The sequence below is a fragment of the Penicillium antarcticum genome, assembly GCF_028974205.1.
Source record: "Penicillium antarcticum strain IBT 31339 chromosome Unknown utg000001l_segment0_segment0, whole genome shotgun sequence".
Lineage (NCBI taxonomy): Eukaryota > Fungi > Ascomycota > Eurotiomycetes > Eurotiales > Aspergillaceae > Penicillium > Penicillium antarcticum.
The window spans coordinates 1,237,172-1,251,554 of record NW_026695299.1 but is presented as its reverse complement, the minus strand read 5'-3'; the positions used below and the strand labels follow the sequence as shown (position 1 = coordinate 1,251,554).

Below are 14,383 nucleotides of genomic sequence, written 5' to 3'. Positions count from 1 at the left end.
TCTCGCGACACTATATGTACTGCTCGTCCCTCGCGGTGGAGACAAAAAAGAAAAGAAAAAGATGTGACTCTGTTGTTCTCTTGTCTTCTCTTCATCCTGATTTCGGGTCTCGCTGAGCCTACCAGCTCTTCGATCTAAACTTATCCCTTTCTACCTCTCCCTTCTTCTTCTTCTCCTTCACTGGTGCGGAATCTCTCACAATGCTTCCTAAGCTCGCAAAAGCGTTCCGCAGCTCGGACGAGGATCTTGAAAAGGCTCCTCAGGTGAACAATGCCTCCGAGGTCAATAGCAGCAATGATATGTTCGATAACTCCAGCGACGGTGCCGTGCCCGGCGAAAGCTTCGAATACGGTAACTCGACCTACGCTAAGATTCAACGCTTCGCCGGAAAGTTCAACATTGAGCAACGTGGTGTGGAGCGAGTGCCGGATAGCGAACGGAATGATACATCGTATCTAAATATTGGCAGCATGGTGTGTTCCTGCGATTACCCGGCGTGATTGCCATGGCCCAGAGGCCCGTCCCACTGACCAAACCTAGTGGTTGGCCGCCAACATGGTCGTCAGCTCCTTTGCCATTGGTGTTCTTGGACAGTCTGCATTCGGTCTCGGCTTTGTGGATGCCATCTTGGTGTGCCTCTTCTTCAACCTTCTTGGTGTCATGACCGTGTGCTTCTTCTCGTGCTTCGGTCCGCAGTTTGGATTGCGCCAGATGGTGCTCTCTAGATTCTGGTTTGGATGGTGGGCTGTGAAATTCAGTAAGTTGCCTTTTGGACATCGGAAGAGCTGGCATGGGGCAGTGCTGATTGCTATCTTATAGTTGCCATCCTCAACGTGATTGCCTGTGTCGGATGGTCCGCGTCCAACGCCATCGTCGGTGCTCAGCTTCTCAACGCCGTCAACGGCGACGTGCCTGGATACGCCGGTATTCTGATCATCACCTTCTGTACTCTATTCATCACATTTGCTGGGTACAAGATCGTTCACGTCTATGAATACTGGAGTTGGATCCCAACCTGCATTGTTTTCTTCTTTGTACTCGGTTGCTTTGCTCACTCGGGTGACTTCTACAACATTCCTATGAAAGTTGGTGTTTCTGAAATGGGCTCCTGTCTTTCCTTTGGATCTACCGTCTACGGCTTCGCTACTGGCTGGACCAGTTACGCCGCCGACTACACTGTTTACCAGCCCAAGACCCAGAGCCGCCGTCTGGTCTTTTTCTCTGCGTGGCTCGGTCTGATCGTTCCTCTGATCTTCACCCAATTCTTGGGTATCGCCGTGATGACTGCCACCACAATCAACGGTGGAGACAACAAGTATGCCGTTGGATACGCAGCCTCGGTCAACGGTGGTCTACTCGATGCTGTGCTATCGCCCCTGGGTGGTTTTGGCAAGTTCTGTCTCGTCATCCTGGCTCTGTCCATCATTGCCAACAACTGCCCGAACATTTACTCGGTTTCCTTGACCCTCCAGGTCTTGCACAAGTACACCCAGCGCGTGCCCCGATTCATTTGGACCTTCCTAGCCTCATGTGTCTCCCTCGCCATCGCCATTCCTGGATACTCCCATTTCCAGACCGTCCTTGAAAACTTCATGAACCTGATCGCCTACTGGTTGGCCATCTACTCCGCCATTGCCATCTCCGATCACTTCATCTTCCGTCGTGGGTTTGCCGGCTACCACCCGGAAGACTATGACAAGCCCGAGAAGCTGCCTCTCGGAATCGCTGCCTCTGTCGCATTCTGCTGCGGTGTCGCAGGTGTTGTCGTAGGTATGAGCCAAACATGGTGGGAGGGTCCTATCGCCCAACACGCCGGTAATGGTGACGTCGGTTTCGAGCTTGGCTTTGCTTTCGCTTTTGCATCATATTGTGTTCTGCGTCCGATTGAGCTCCGTCGCTTTGGTCGGTAAATTTGGTTTCCACGGTGTACATAATAGGTCGGTTTGGGTCGGAATGTTGATTAAAGGCATTTGACTGCCAGTATGTTATTTTTGCATGTCCATAGTTGCATATAAATTCAGCGTTTACATTAATTTTATACTTTTGATCTTGGTCCAACGTAGATGTAAATCGTCAAGGTCTGGAATTGGCGCAACTCTAACAGCGACGTCATCTTTTTCGGCCATACACATGTTCGCTATGGTTGTTCGGGGTCGGGGTAATTCATCCCCAAGCTTGGAGGCTGAGTTTCGGTACGATATTGGGCCGGTTTGGCGCAAAGGATCGTGGTTAAGGCGTGTCGTTGGAGAGCTAGGAAACTACGGGCTCTGATTGGTTAATAGAGGAATGTGGATATCAAGGCTTACTTCCTATGCGGAATTCCGTCGAACTCCTAAGTCCGGGTTTCATTCATATTGGTCTATAAAGTAGGCGAGAAATCCGCGTAGAAATTCATTTTAACACTCGGATTCAGCTTAAATTAGATCAAAACTTGTTGGCCGAGCTTCTTCAACTAAGCTGTACACGGGAACTTCTATCGCCACTTAGCCCTAATTGATTCCGCAACCATGCCATCCAATTACAATCCAGAAACAGATGTCCCAGACCTGACAGGCAAATCAATATTCATAACAGGAGGTAATCAAACCTTTCAGATATAACTCTCTCGAAGCCAAATCTGACCCCAACCCAGGAACAAATGGCCTAGGCGCAACCTCAGCAGCCCATCTAGCAAATCACAACCCATCGCACATCTACATAAGCGGCCGCAACGAGACCCGCGCCCAGGAAACAATAAACAACATCAAATCCATCAACCCGTCTGTGGCAACAACATTCATCAAATGTGACCTCACCTCCCTACCCTCAATCAAGCAAGCCGCCGAATCCTTCACATCCCAATCCCCTCCCCCGAGGCTAGACATTCTCATGTGCAACGCGGGCATAATGGCCGTCTCACCAGGCCAAACAAGCGACGGCTACGAAATCCAGTTTGGAACAAACCACCTCGGCCACGCGCTGCTAATCAAGAAACTCCTTCCAACAATGCAAGCCACGTCCGACGATCCGCGTATCGTTATTCTCACCTCGCAGGGCTGGGCATTCCACCCGCGTTGCGGGATCATGTTTGATTCATTGAAAACAGGGCAGAATATGTGTTTACTTGGTCCGTGGCAACGGTATGGGCAGAGTAAATTGGCTAATTTGCTTTATGCGCGTGAGCTTGTGAAGAGGGTTGACGGGGTTAAAGTTTTGGCTATTCATCCGGGAATCGTGAGTACAGGTTTGGTCGATGCGTTGAGTCTGAAGAATCGGGCTATTGTTTATGCTACTGCTTGGTGGAGGTTTGTGAAGCCTGAGGAGGGGGCGTTTAATCAGGTTTGGGCTGCTACTGTTGATTTTGGGGGCCGGGTTGGCGAGGAGAAGGGTAAGGGTGGGGATGAGGGCGTCGTCAATGGGGGGTATTATGAGCCTGTTGGGCAATTCATGGAGAAATCTTTGGATTCTGTTGCCTTGGATAAAGAGGGCAAGCTTGCCGCGAGGCTGTGGGAGTGGACGGAGGAGGCTCTGAAGGGACTCTAAGGGTGTGGACCTGTCGTTTCCCGTGGGCTTTTCTTTTCCGTTATTCCGCTACCTGAAGTGTTTATAATTTGGAGGTTCTAATATGGTGATAATGTATATTGTATATTGTGTTAGTATTTTTACTTTCTTTGTTCCCGTTCATCTTGGCTGCGTGTAACTCTACTACTTTTGTGCTTTGCTACTACACCTGTTATGGAATCTACGGTGCTCTACAGACTCTGGTCCTAGCGGGTCAAGCATCATAGGGAGAGTGGAAGGCTTGAGAACATATCATATCTTTTTCCCTCTCTCTAAAATGAGTCGAAAGCTGGTGTAGGAGAGTGTCAAAAGTCCTTTCTCCTATCGCGGATATTGTAGTCTTCAACGTCTCTTCTCTTGATTCTCACCGATCCTTTTCCAGTCGAGAGTTCTGTGTATCAACCTGTAAGATACCTCACGTTCATTCTTTCCAGTGTTTTCCGCGATATTCGGGTTTGGCAGCGGTCATCCTATCACATGGTCAAATGGTGCTGGTCTGGGCGTTTCAAATGCCGGAGCAGGCATAGGATTCTTATGGCTGGTGGTTAATGGGAGCTTGATTCTAGACAGGCGTTTGCATGAATTTCTTCCGTGGCCTGTGTCGGTATGCTTAGACATACCGTAAAGTAGCAAATACAAATTGATTTTGCTCTTATGTACGCTATAAAGAAGAAGTAGAAAGGAGTAAAAGGATCGGGGCTATCACGGCCCCACGTGACTGCACCAGCCACAGCGCCACAGTAAATTATCAAATCCACAACGGATTCGCCTTTGAAAGAAATCCAGAAATTCAGCCGCAGTTCAATAACACCACTACACACACCATGTCTAAACTTGGGAAGTGAGTAAACCCCCATCGAACCCCTTCAAATCTTTCGATCTAACAGAATCTTTCAATTTCCAGCCGCGCCGACTGGGCCGACGACGAGGAATTCGATGACCCCTCCGCGCTCCCCGCGCAACAAGTGATCGCGAACAAAGACGGCACCAAGACCGTCATCTCCTACCGCTTCAACGATGACAACAAGAAAGTGAAGGTCACCCGCCGGATTAAGACCACAGTGGTCCGTGAACACGTCAACCCTTCAGTCGCCGAACGCCGCAAATGGGAAAAGTTCGGAAACGAGAAGGGCCACGCCGCCGGTCCCTCCTTCGACACCACCTCCGTCGGCGAGAACATTGTCTTCCGCCCCAGCGTTAACTGGAAGGCACAGGCCAAGGAGGCCGAGAAGGACGGCGGCGAGAAGGGCAGCATGAAGGACCAGCTCAAGGACAAGAAGGTCAAGTGTCGTATTTGTTCCGGAGAGCATTTCACGGCCCGCTGTCCTTTCAAGGACACCATGGCCCCTGTCGAGGAGGGCACCGCTGGTGCTGGTGCTGCCGATGTGGAGGAGGACAAGGGTGGTCTTGGTGCTTCTGGCTCCAGCTACGTTCCTCCTCACATGCGGAAGGGTGGTGCTGGCGGCGGCGAGAAGATGGGTGGTCGCTTCGAGAAGGACGATTTGGCGACTCTGAGAGTTACAAACGTATGTGCTGCTCTATCTGCTCTTCTACGATGGCTACTGTTGTTTTTCGGTTCCGTGCTGACTTTTCTTTTTTTTTTCTTCAAACAGGTCAGCGAGTTGGCAGAGGAACAGGAGTTGCGGGATCTCTTCGAACGGTTCGGTCGTGTTACCAGAGTCTTCCTTGCTCGGGATCGGGAAACCCAGAGGGCCAAGGGCTTCGCATTCATCAGCTATGCGGACCGTGGCGATGCGGCGCTTGCTTGCGAGAAGGTGGATGGCTGTATGTTTTCACCCTTTTCCAGCATCTACGTCGGGCAAGACAACAGAGTACTAACACCTTTTTCTTCTCCTAGTCGGTTACCGCCACCTCATTCTCCGCGTCGAGTTCGCCAAGCGGTCTACTTAAATTCGTTTCTCAGTTTTCTTTTACGACTTTCTGGATGGATTGTTTCCTTCTTCTCAGGCGGGCCTGCCTTTTGGCCGATCCTCTTTTCCTTTGTACTGTATGATCTGATTGATAATGATGATTACCAAAAAGACATCTTTCATGTCATATACTTGCATTCGTCAGATACAAAAGCAATGGGTTAGAGACATTCATTCCAACTCTACACGGTCCTGGTTTTTATGGCCTTTTTTGTTCCTGGGTAGAATCGGCGCTTGTTCATAGAAGGTTTTATTCTATATTTGCTTCAATGTCAACCACGGAACATTTCATGCTCCCCATGGGACGTGTGCCGCGTGTATTGTTCCTGGGGTGCTCACCAGTAGACATGATTGATGGCGAATCTAGCACCCGATTGAATCCTTTGATCATCTAATTTCTATTTATACATGGTTGTGAAGACTGGTTGGTATGGGGTTGACCCTCACATCGACCAAGCATGGTATATGCTCATGTGCAGGATGTCAGTCGTCCATCTCGCTCATCCAATAACTCAACCTTCTCAAGCTAGATAAATTGCATAGATAGACATTGATTCTAGGCTCTCGGACAACCCTCCATTGGCAGAACGAGTCAGCTGGACCTCCGGTTTTGACTTCGCTCAACAAAATGGCTCATATCTCCTCATTCATGAACGGCATTGACCTGGTGCAAAACCCGGCTGATAATAAACCCCCAACCCATAGAGAGGGGATAAACCATAATCCTGGACAGCAAGAAAAAAGGCGCAGGCCTCGACTGCTCCAATATCAGACACATGTCAGGTAATGGTGGTGAATTAAGCATTGAGACATCTCAATATCTGCACCTTCGCATGACAGCGGAGATGAAACCTGGAGGGATCATTCTAGAGCTAATAACGGTACCTGTCTCCGGCGAACAAGTACCCACAAGGCGAGGATAGACACACGCTATTGCGTACTATCTACGCCTCAGGCCCTTGACCCCCTCGATTTAATCACAAAAGTACCTATGTACTGATCGACAAGAGATCTCAAATGAAACCAGACACCAACCCTCGCCGGCAAAAATTGACTTAATTTGAATTTCCCGGCAACGGGATGTATGCCATTGTATAACGTAGTATCGGTGTTTCTTTTAGGAAAGAGACTGGGATGGGGGCACAAAGCTTATTTGTCGTCTGTAGCTTTTTCTTTGGCCCCGTTGTCTCTGCCTGTGGTGAGCGGATTTGCGTGGGCAGGGGTGAAGTGGAGCGATGAGGGCTTTTTCCCCTGTTGTTTACTGCTTCCCTGGAAACGCTCTTAGGCCACCGTATTCTTCTTTTGGCTTCTGCTGCCACCATCTAATATAACAGGCAGACACATGTGAAAGGCGTTCATGACTTTCCGAAGTCTCGGTGGCATTGCAGGGAATTGTAGCGCCAGAACGAAACTAGGACGGCAAGGGTATTGATTGGAGGGGTTTGACAAGAAGGGCAATTCTTCGTTGAGAAACCTCTCGGCTCCGTGCCGTTGAGCGAGTTTTTTCTTGCTGTTTCTCCGTGCTACGTCGGCGCATCTTAGGGTTGGCTGGGCGCTGTCAGAAATAGTTGACGAAGGCTGAGCATTGATTGCCATGGAGAGGCGAAAAACAAAATCAAACAGCTGACAGGTGGTTTGTTTGGCTCGCAGTGATCTTCAACTGGTCTTTCATCGACGCCATTCAAAGCATGTTGCCTACCAGACAAGCTTCATGTCCAGAGTTTGTAAGACGGCGAGCCAATGGGACCTTCTGACTTCCGGTGAGGTCCTTGTTTCGTTGTCACGTTGTCTTGCCATCGATACGGGCAGGGTCAGGATGCTTCAGACTTTGATGGAGCTTTTTGCCGGGAGCTTCTTGGTTGTGATACGATCGAATGTTGTCGGGCTGGAGATCCAAGGAGATCAAGGTCTGTGATGACAGGATAGGGCTCCCAGCCAATGACATCCATCAATATAGGGTAGCCCTTTGCCTGTATGGAGGACAGATCCCCTTGTTCATTCTCATCTCATCCATTGCAACGGGCTACCAGTAATCAGGTCAATCGTCGCATCTGGTAACCATCAATTTCGGAAGAAGTGATACGTAGGTAACCCATCACCGAACCTTGTGTCGATGTGGATCATGTCTAGAATTGTGAAGTAACCTTGAGGCTGATGTCTCGGGATGCCCGTTGAAACCTTATTCCGGACCCGACATCAGGCAACAAAGAGAAACTCCTTCCGCACTTGGTGCATCATCTGCTTCGAACCAACCAGGGTGGATGTTATGGGTCCATTGGGCGTGTCGCATTGAAGATCCCAGAGCAACTCGCAGGTTGTAGGGTCTAGAATGACAGGAACTGATTTGCAGAGCCAATGATCATTTGAAATTCAGAATATTCCAAATGTCTCGAAGTAGATCATCCCGACCCCGGAGTGTTCTTGTCTATTGCATGGACCTGTTGCCTACGGAGTACTGCCCGGCCGAACGCAGTAAAACAGGCATGGCATTGACCACGGGGCTTCTCATCTGCAGCGGATGGCACAAGAGTTTTTTTCGCGTTGAAATGCGAATCCCTCACTGACTCGGGGTATGATATGGCATGTGCACAGACTATAGACAGGGTCTGTTTGCTGGGGTTTGGGGGTGGTTTTTTGTATTATTTATTTTTATGAGACAAGCGGATATTGCAATCTCGAATTTGCTTCTAGGTTTTGATCGACCTGCATGTCCATGGTTGGATTGATGAGTTCATGCACATCCTATTAGCCCGACAGGAAACTCAAATCATCAGAATTAGACTTGGTACAGTACCTGCAGAGTCCGGACAATTATGTTTATGTATCTCAAGTGATAGATCGGAAGAGGCATATTAGTTTTGCTTATTCCAAGGTTGCAAGGTTGAAGTTTGCCCTATAGAGCAAAACCATTAGTATAGTACCACTCTATAGGCGCTGTAATAATGTAATATCTGCAAGTCCTGTACTCGGGCTCCCTCATATTCAATACGCAAGTCCATGTACTGGTGACTTAAGAGACCTTCACCGCCCCCTGCACGTGCCGCGGGAAGGGATATCCAAAAGCCGAGAAATGTCAACATCGTCATTCATCACATCACTCGTCACCGTCTCTGATCGTTCTAGTCTCGATTTGACCAAGAACCCTGCAAATAATACCGATATTGGCAAAAGCGCCAGTACGTGGGGCAAAGACCTGCACAACATACCCTCCATTACCACTCACTGGGACCCCGAGGAATTCGATCTAGGTCTTGTCCCGCCAATCATGGGCTCCCGGGTGCTTTTTCACCCTGCACCTTTCCATCACGCCCAGCTAGCCTCCTGCAGGATGGCCGATCTTCCAGCCACTAATGCAGTTCTGTCGACGCGATCAGGACGGGCTCATGGAGACTAGGATTGGATCTAACCCCAAGGCCCGTGGTCAGATTTCGGTGGGCCTGAAAGCTCCATTTTGGAAAAGGCTACCGGGTACGGACCGCCCCCATTGCATTTCCTTTACCCCCGTTGCATCTATTTTAGCCCCCCCCCCCAAGTGGAGACCCCATCCTTCATTAAGTATTACTGTTTTTTTTTTAAATTTTAAATTTTAAATGGTTTTTTAAACATACAAATCCAGGCGTGCTAGGTCTCTTTCTTTTGAGCTAGAATTTGATTAGGCATGTCAGCTCAAACGTGATTTGTTTACTCTGTTTACTCTGTTTATTCCCCTTCCTGGTTTGTCGGTGAGGACATTGCCAACATGAACAATGCAGCTTGCTCAATGGAAACCGCCGATCGCATGATCTTCAATATTTCTTCATGCAAGAACCGCCGCTGGGAGCCTCGAGCCTCCTGGGTGACCCAACAGAAATCAAAACGATAATGAATATGAATGGGACTACTCCGACAGGCCTTTGGGGAGAAAACCACGGACCATGGTCAAGGATCTGATCTTCCTTGTCTGGACATGCCCCCAATCCAACATTTTGCTATTGGCTTCCAAGTCTGATACATCAGCTCTGTCATGGGACTGGGGTCTGCACGGGTATCCTGGGGCGTTGATCATCTCCTTCATCTTTCTAGTTTCATCTTATTTCGTTCTCCTGCAGTAACCCGTCTGTCGGTTCGCGATGGGGCATCTGACTTCGGGAATTGGAAGGGAAAATACATCCTTTCCTAGTGAGTCACGGTCCGTGCAGCCGGTGTCGGGTCCTAGGGCACGCATGGTGTACCGACCAATGTTATGTTCCTTGAACAATCAGACTGTCTGGGGCCGGAGCCGATGATTCGATGCTACTGTACTATGGAGACACGCACCCACCCCATTCGCGCTTGAGCGGAAGTAGGGGGAAATACAAATCATCTAAAAAAGAAAAAAACTATTGATTAATTTTCATGGAAATTCTTGGCCGATTCTGGTTGGACCCCTATGCCAAATGCTGCCATCCATTGTAGCCTTGTTGAATACAACGTAATTCCACTATCCCTGGGAGCTTCCCAGGAACTCGTGGGAATGGTCGCCTCTCGGCTAGATCGTTGAGCCTTTTTCAAACGGGTAGAAGGTTACAATCCCGAGAACGGCTTTGGATGAGCTTCAGACGAATGTCTCTTCTTCTTGTTTTTTTTTTTTTTTTTCCCATAAAGCTCAATTGCATACGCACCTTTTGGCCTCAATCTCGGTACACGTCCATCCACCTCTATATCTGCTAGGTAAGCCAGATTCCACCTTTGCAACCTGTTAAAAGGAATATCCCTCAGGATCTGCTCTGCGTCTCTACTCTCTAAAGGTGAGGGCTGCAGAGTTGGAGGTCGCATTCTTTTGCAATACCTGCAAGATACTTGTTGATGCCGAGTTGTCTTTTATTTGTTCACGCTGTCACACCGGATTACATCAGTCAATTTATCTTTTCCCCTTCTGGACTTTTCTTTTTGCCCCTCTGTGATTGCTATTGTTTCGATTTGGCTGTTTTTTTTACAGCCTTCTTTCCATTCTTTCGTGGTCTCAGCGCAACAAGACTGGTCCGATCTATACTTCCTGCGTGTGTGTGTACCTAGTACACTGGGTTATGTGAGTGTCCCTAAATAGGAAGTCATGTCTATCAATCGGTGACGCACTATTTGCCTGACGTTTACCATTCACACCTCTTCCTGTCACCTATAAGGCTTCACTCTCTGGAGGCATGATATTGTCCTGACTTTCTTCTCTTCAACTTTGCCGTCTTTCTTTACTCCGCTCTTTATTGCCCACTTTCATGTACTCTGCCATTCCTCTCCAAAGTTCATATTGATTACCACCCCCCCCTCCACCCAGCCATTATCTCTGAGGGTCGTTCCAGCTTCTATCAAGAGACCGGCCGAAGTGGCCTATCTTTACATACGCCATATTCAACGTATCCTTTCATAGATTCTGACACGCTATTTCCGACGGTCCTGGATATTAACATTAATCGGGTATGAGGGAATTTGACACAGAGCAGAATCCTGGGCCGGGCCACTAACCTTGGCTATTCTAGACATCAACTTCTTGCCACCCAAGAAGTCAAGGACCGACGGCTTTGGCGTCTCGCTGGTGTCACCTCAGTTGCACCAAAGTTCAGGGTCCTCAAAGCACCTGGCATCAGCACACTCAGGATGAATCCCTGTAAGATCTTCTACGTCTCCTATTTCTTTGAATTTTCCTTCCTTTCTACTCTTGTCATGCGGCTTGTTTCAACATTCCTATAATACCCCCCGGTCTAACCTATGGAATCTTCAGCATCTCTCCTATCGGAGACATTCTCGTTGAATGATCCAGTAACTTCGGAGGGTGACTATATCAGCCCCCATGGGACAGGGTTTGCGATGGATGAAGACGACAGCCGGCGAGTCGGAGGTCTCGCCTCCATTCCTGACACCAACGGCGTGAGGTACCATGCACAGCAGACTGCGATGCAGGATTTACAGTAAGTTATTTCTACCTTTCAATTTGAACTGCCCTTGCGCTCGGCCAGCCTCTCGACCCCTTGTCGCTGCGCTTCCTCCGGGTCCGGGCAGCTTGGACTTCAGTCTGGCCTGTTTCTGTACCTTCCATACCGATCTGCTGCCTGCATGTCTTTCTTCCGATGAGTCCCTTTTTATCAGGCTTGTGCCGTTGAGATCTTTTGCCTCTTTTCGCGCCCGTTTCGATTCGCTTCCTTGCGCATCATGATTACCTGCGCTTGGACTTTTTTCTGATATCTTCTGGCGTTGTTTTTATTCCAGGCGATCGCACGTGGATCTTGTTTGACTAAATTGCATTGCTTTAGATATTCTGGTTCAAGTGCTCTTGCAATGACTCCCCCAGACTCTTGTGCTGGTAAGTCTTGCTTATACTTCTGTTGAGACATACTAACTGATTGTTGGTGGAAAGATTCGTTTTCGCCCTCCTCTGGTCCCATCTTTCCTCATCTTTCCCAGCTTCAACATTCCTTCGATAGAATGGACTTTCGACGAGTGCCAGCTCTGTAAGCATTGCTCTGTCAGCCGTTGATAAAGTCGTGGCTAATCTATACCTGATACCCTAGCCAACCTCCGGCTGGTATTCCATCTGCTACTCAGAGCTCAGGGTATGCTTTGAACTCCATCCCTGCCCTCATGGGGCGAAACAATGGCTATGGGGGCTCATATGGCTTACACCGCGGAAGTGTTGGAGCTATGGGCTTACCTTTGGCTGGAATGAGCGATGTTCCCCCACGTCACCAGTATTCAGGCACTCCTCGAGCTTTGGAAAACTTGGAGCGGGCCCACAGTACCTTGTATCAGCAACCGATGGTGGACACCTCGCAGCGCTCACAGTCACAGATTGAGGTACCGCCTTTCGATGATACGACTTTCCTCGAAACGATTGTTGCAGATTTCGGCGGGCAATACCAAAAGTTAAAGCCAGAGGTTCAAGCGAAAATGGGCCGCGGCTTCTTCCCATCCGACGGCAAATGGACCTGCTATCGACGAAACTATTTCTCAGTGACCTGTGGTTTTGGTCTTCATCCTTGGCCCCACACTGTTCCTCTTTATATCCGCTACCCTGATCAGACAGTTGAGCTGATTCGAGGATTTGCAATGGCCATTTCGGCCATCGTAAACGGCCAATACGGAGGCGAAACTCGAGAACTTGTCCAACATACCCCAAAGCGAGACAAACAATCCGAACGCAAACCAGGTCGTGTCATTCTTCAGCCCTCTCCCCCAGCTTCTCACTCCACAACCTCAGTCAGCAATGGAAATATGTCAGGTTTCCCTCTCAGCTCTCAGTCCATGGACTACAACTCCTCCTTTACCGGAGCACCCCAACCCTGTCAGCCCCCAACATCTCACATGTTTGAACGAATCCAATTCCAAAAGGCGACCGCCAACAACGGCAAGCGCCGCGCCCAACAGCAATATTACAATCTGGTCGTGGAGCTCTACGCCGAGATTGCTAGCTCAGTCCCCGGTGAAATGCAGTGGGTTCAGATCGCCCGACGCCAGTCACACCCCATGGTAGTGCGCGGTCGTTCACCCGGTCATTACAAGGACGGACGCCGTGGCAGCACAGCCAGCATGGGTCCCGATGGCGCAGGAGCCGATGGCAACTGCAACAGCAGCTCTATCCCACACAGCCTGAGCCAAACAAGCCGCTCACACGCATATATGTATGACGCGGCCCATCGAAACAGTTTGCCCTATGGCAGAACCGACTTCCGGCAGATGCCCGGCACGGATCATTCTCCTCTCAGTGATAGCCCTCTCATCTCATCCTCTTCCTCCTCTGGCTTTGAATACTCCATGATTGATACGATGGATCCCATGGACACTATCAAGTCGGATTCCTATCTCAAGTCCGACCCATATCTCAAATCAGATCCATATCTGAAACCAGACCTATATCAGGATCCATCTTATACCAGTGTTCCTAGCCACCAGCACCGTCAGGCGACTACTGGTGGGTATGACCCGGTTTATTCTACGACTTATACCCGTTACGATCCTGTTCAGAGCTCGCATAGTCTATGCACTTGAGTTCTTATTTTCTCGCTCCTTGTTTATTTCATTTCATGTCTTATTTCTATATTGCTTGATATGACCCTCTGGATCGGGTTTTATGCACTGGTGCAGCAAGGCGTGGGGGATCTTGATGAACTAATTTATTCGCTGTTTTATTCTTAACGCTTTCTTTGGTGAATTTGAACTTGATCTCATTTCTTTGTCACTCTAGTTATTGGTTTTTCTCTTTCTACGGTCTTACCCCCCCCCCCCCCCCCCCCCCCCCCCATTTATCTGTCATGTGTTTTGAAAAAAAAAAACAAAAACATACAGAATGCCATTGAAGACTTTCTTCCGCAGCAATCCGTGAAAATGTCTGGTCTTTCTAATGGTACTATAAAATCAATCATGCAATTAAGATCTCAATTTGACTTGATCATAGTAAATCCAACGGATAACAATGCCATATTATGAACTAACTCCACGATCTGTACCTACCTACAAAACAAACCCCCAAAAAACCTCACTTCTATTCAGTTGCCAAAATTTGACTCCGGATCTCTCCCAAATTCGATCTGACGACTAATTCCCCGATTTGCTAAATCCGATAGCCAGGAACCGTTATTTCCTGTGGTCCTGGTCTTATCCCGCATCTTTTTGCAGGGCTCCCAGTCCCATTCACAATGCCCGGGATTTTAGGCAGTTTTGCAGTCTTGCCATTTTACCTTATTTGCTTTTTCTATTCCCCGTCTGTCAGGTATTCTTCTAAAGCCCAATCCAATCAAATTTCAGGCATGCAACGACCCAGGATCATTTGCCTCTGGGGTCTATTTTCGTACTTTTGTATGCGTTGGCCATTCTAGACTACGTTTTTGGATTGATTTCTGCCTTGGTCCATGTGCCTGTACCTGTATCTGTACTGTCAGCGGCATGGATATGGGTGTGGGTGGCCT

At 48.8% G+C, this 14,383-nt stretch overlaps 4 protein-coding genes across 4 annotated transcripts; all 4 read left to right on the top strand.

The window, feature by feature from the left end:
- Window positions 1–200: 200 nt before the first annotated feature.
- N7508_000459 (cytosine permease) lies at window positions 201–1,910 on the top strand (the record flags this gene model as incomplete). The annotated part of the gene is made up of 3 exons (XM_058458544.1): window positions 201–473; window positions 541–757; window positions 820–1,910. 3 exons carry the CDS (start codon window positions 201–203, stop codon window positions 1,908–1,910), a joined length of 1,581 nt encoding a protein of 526 aa, XP_058324766.1.
- A 597-nt stretch (window positions 1,911–2,507) lies between these two features.
- N7508_000458 (oxidoreductase, short-chain dehydrogenase/reductase family) lies at window positions 2,508–3,522 on the top strand (the record flags this gene model as incomplete). The annotated part of the gene is made up of 2 exons (XM_058458543.1): window positions 2,508–2,577; window positions 2,633–3,522. 2 exons carry the CDS (start codon window positions 2,508–2,510, stop codon window positions 3,520–3,522), a joined length of 960 nt encoding a protein of 319 aa, XP_058324765.1.
- Window positions 3,523–4,364: 842 nt separating this feature from the next.
- On the top strand, window positions 4,365–5,451 carry tif35 (translation initiation factor eIF3 core subunit g; the record flags this gene model as incomplete). Its single annotated transcript, XM_058458542.1, has 4 exons — window positions 4,365–4,381; window positions 4,445–5,066; window positions 5,154–5,325; window positions 5,399–5,451. 4 exons carry the CDS (start codon window positions 4,365–4,367, stop codon window positions 5,449–5,451), a joined length of 864 nt encoding a protein of 287 aa, XP_058324764.1.
- A 5,741-nt stretch (window positions 5,452–11,192) lies between these two features.
- Window positions 11,193–13,466, top strand: N7508_000456 (uncharacterized protein; the record flags this gene model as incomplete). The annotated part of the gene is made up of 4 exons (XM_058458541.1): window positions 11,193–11,392; window positions 11,735–11,784; window positions 11,839–11,932; window positions 11,993–13,466. 4 exons carry the CDS (start codon window positions 11,193–11,195, stop codon window positions 13,464–13,466), a joined length of 1,818 nt encoding a protein of 605 aa, XP_058324763.1.
- Window positions 13,467–14,383: the final 917 nt, after the last annotated feature.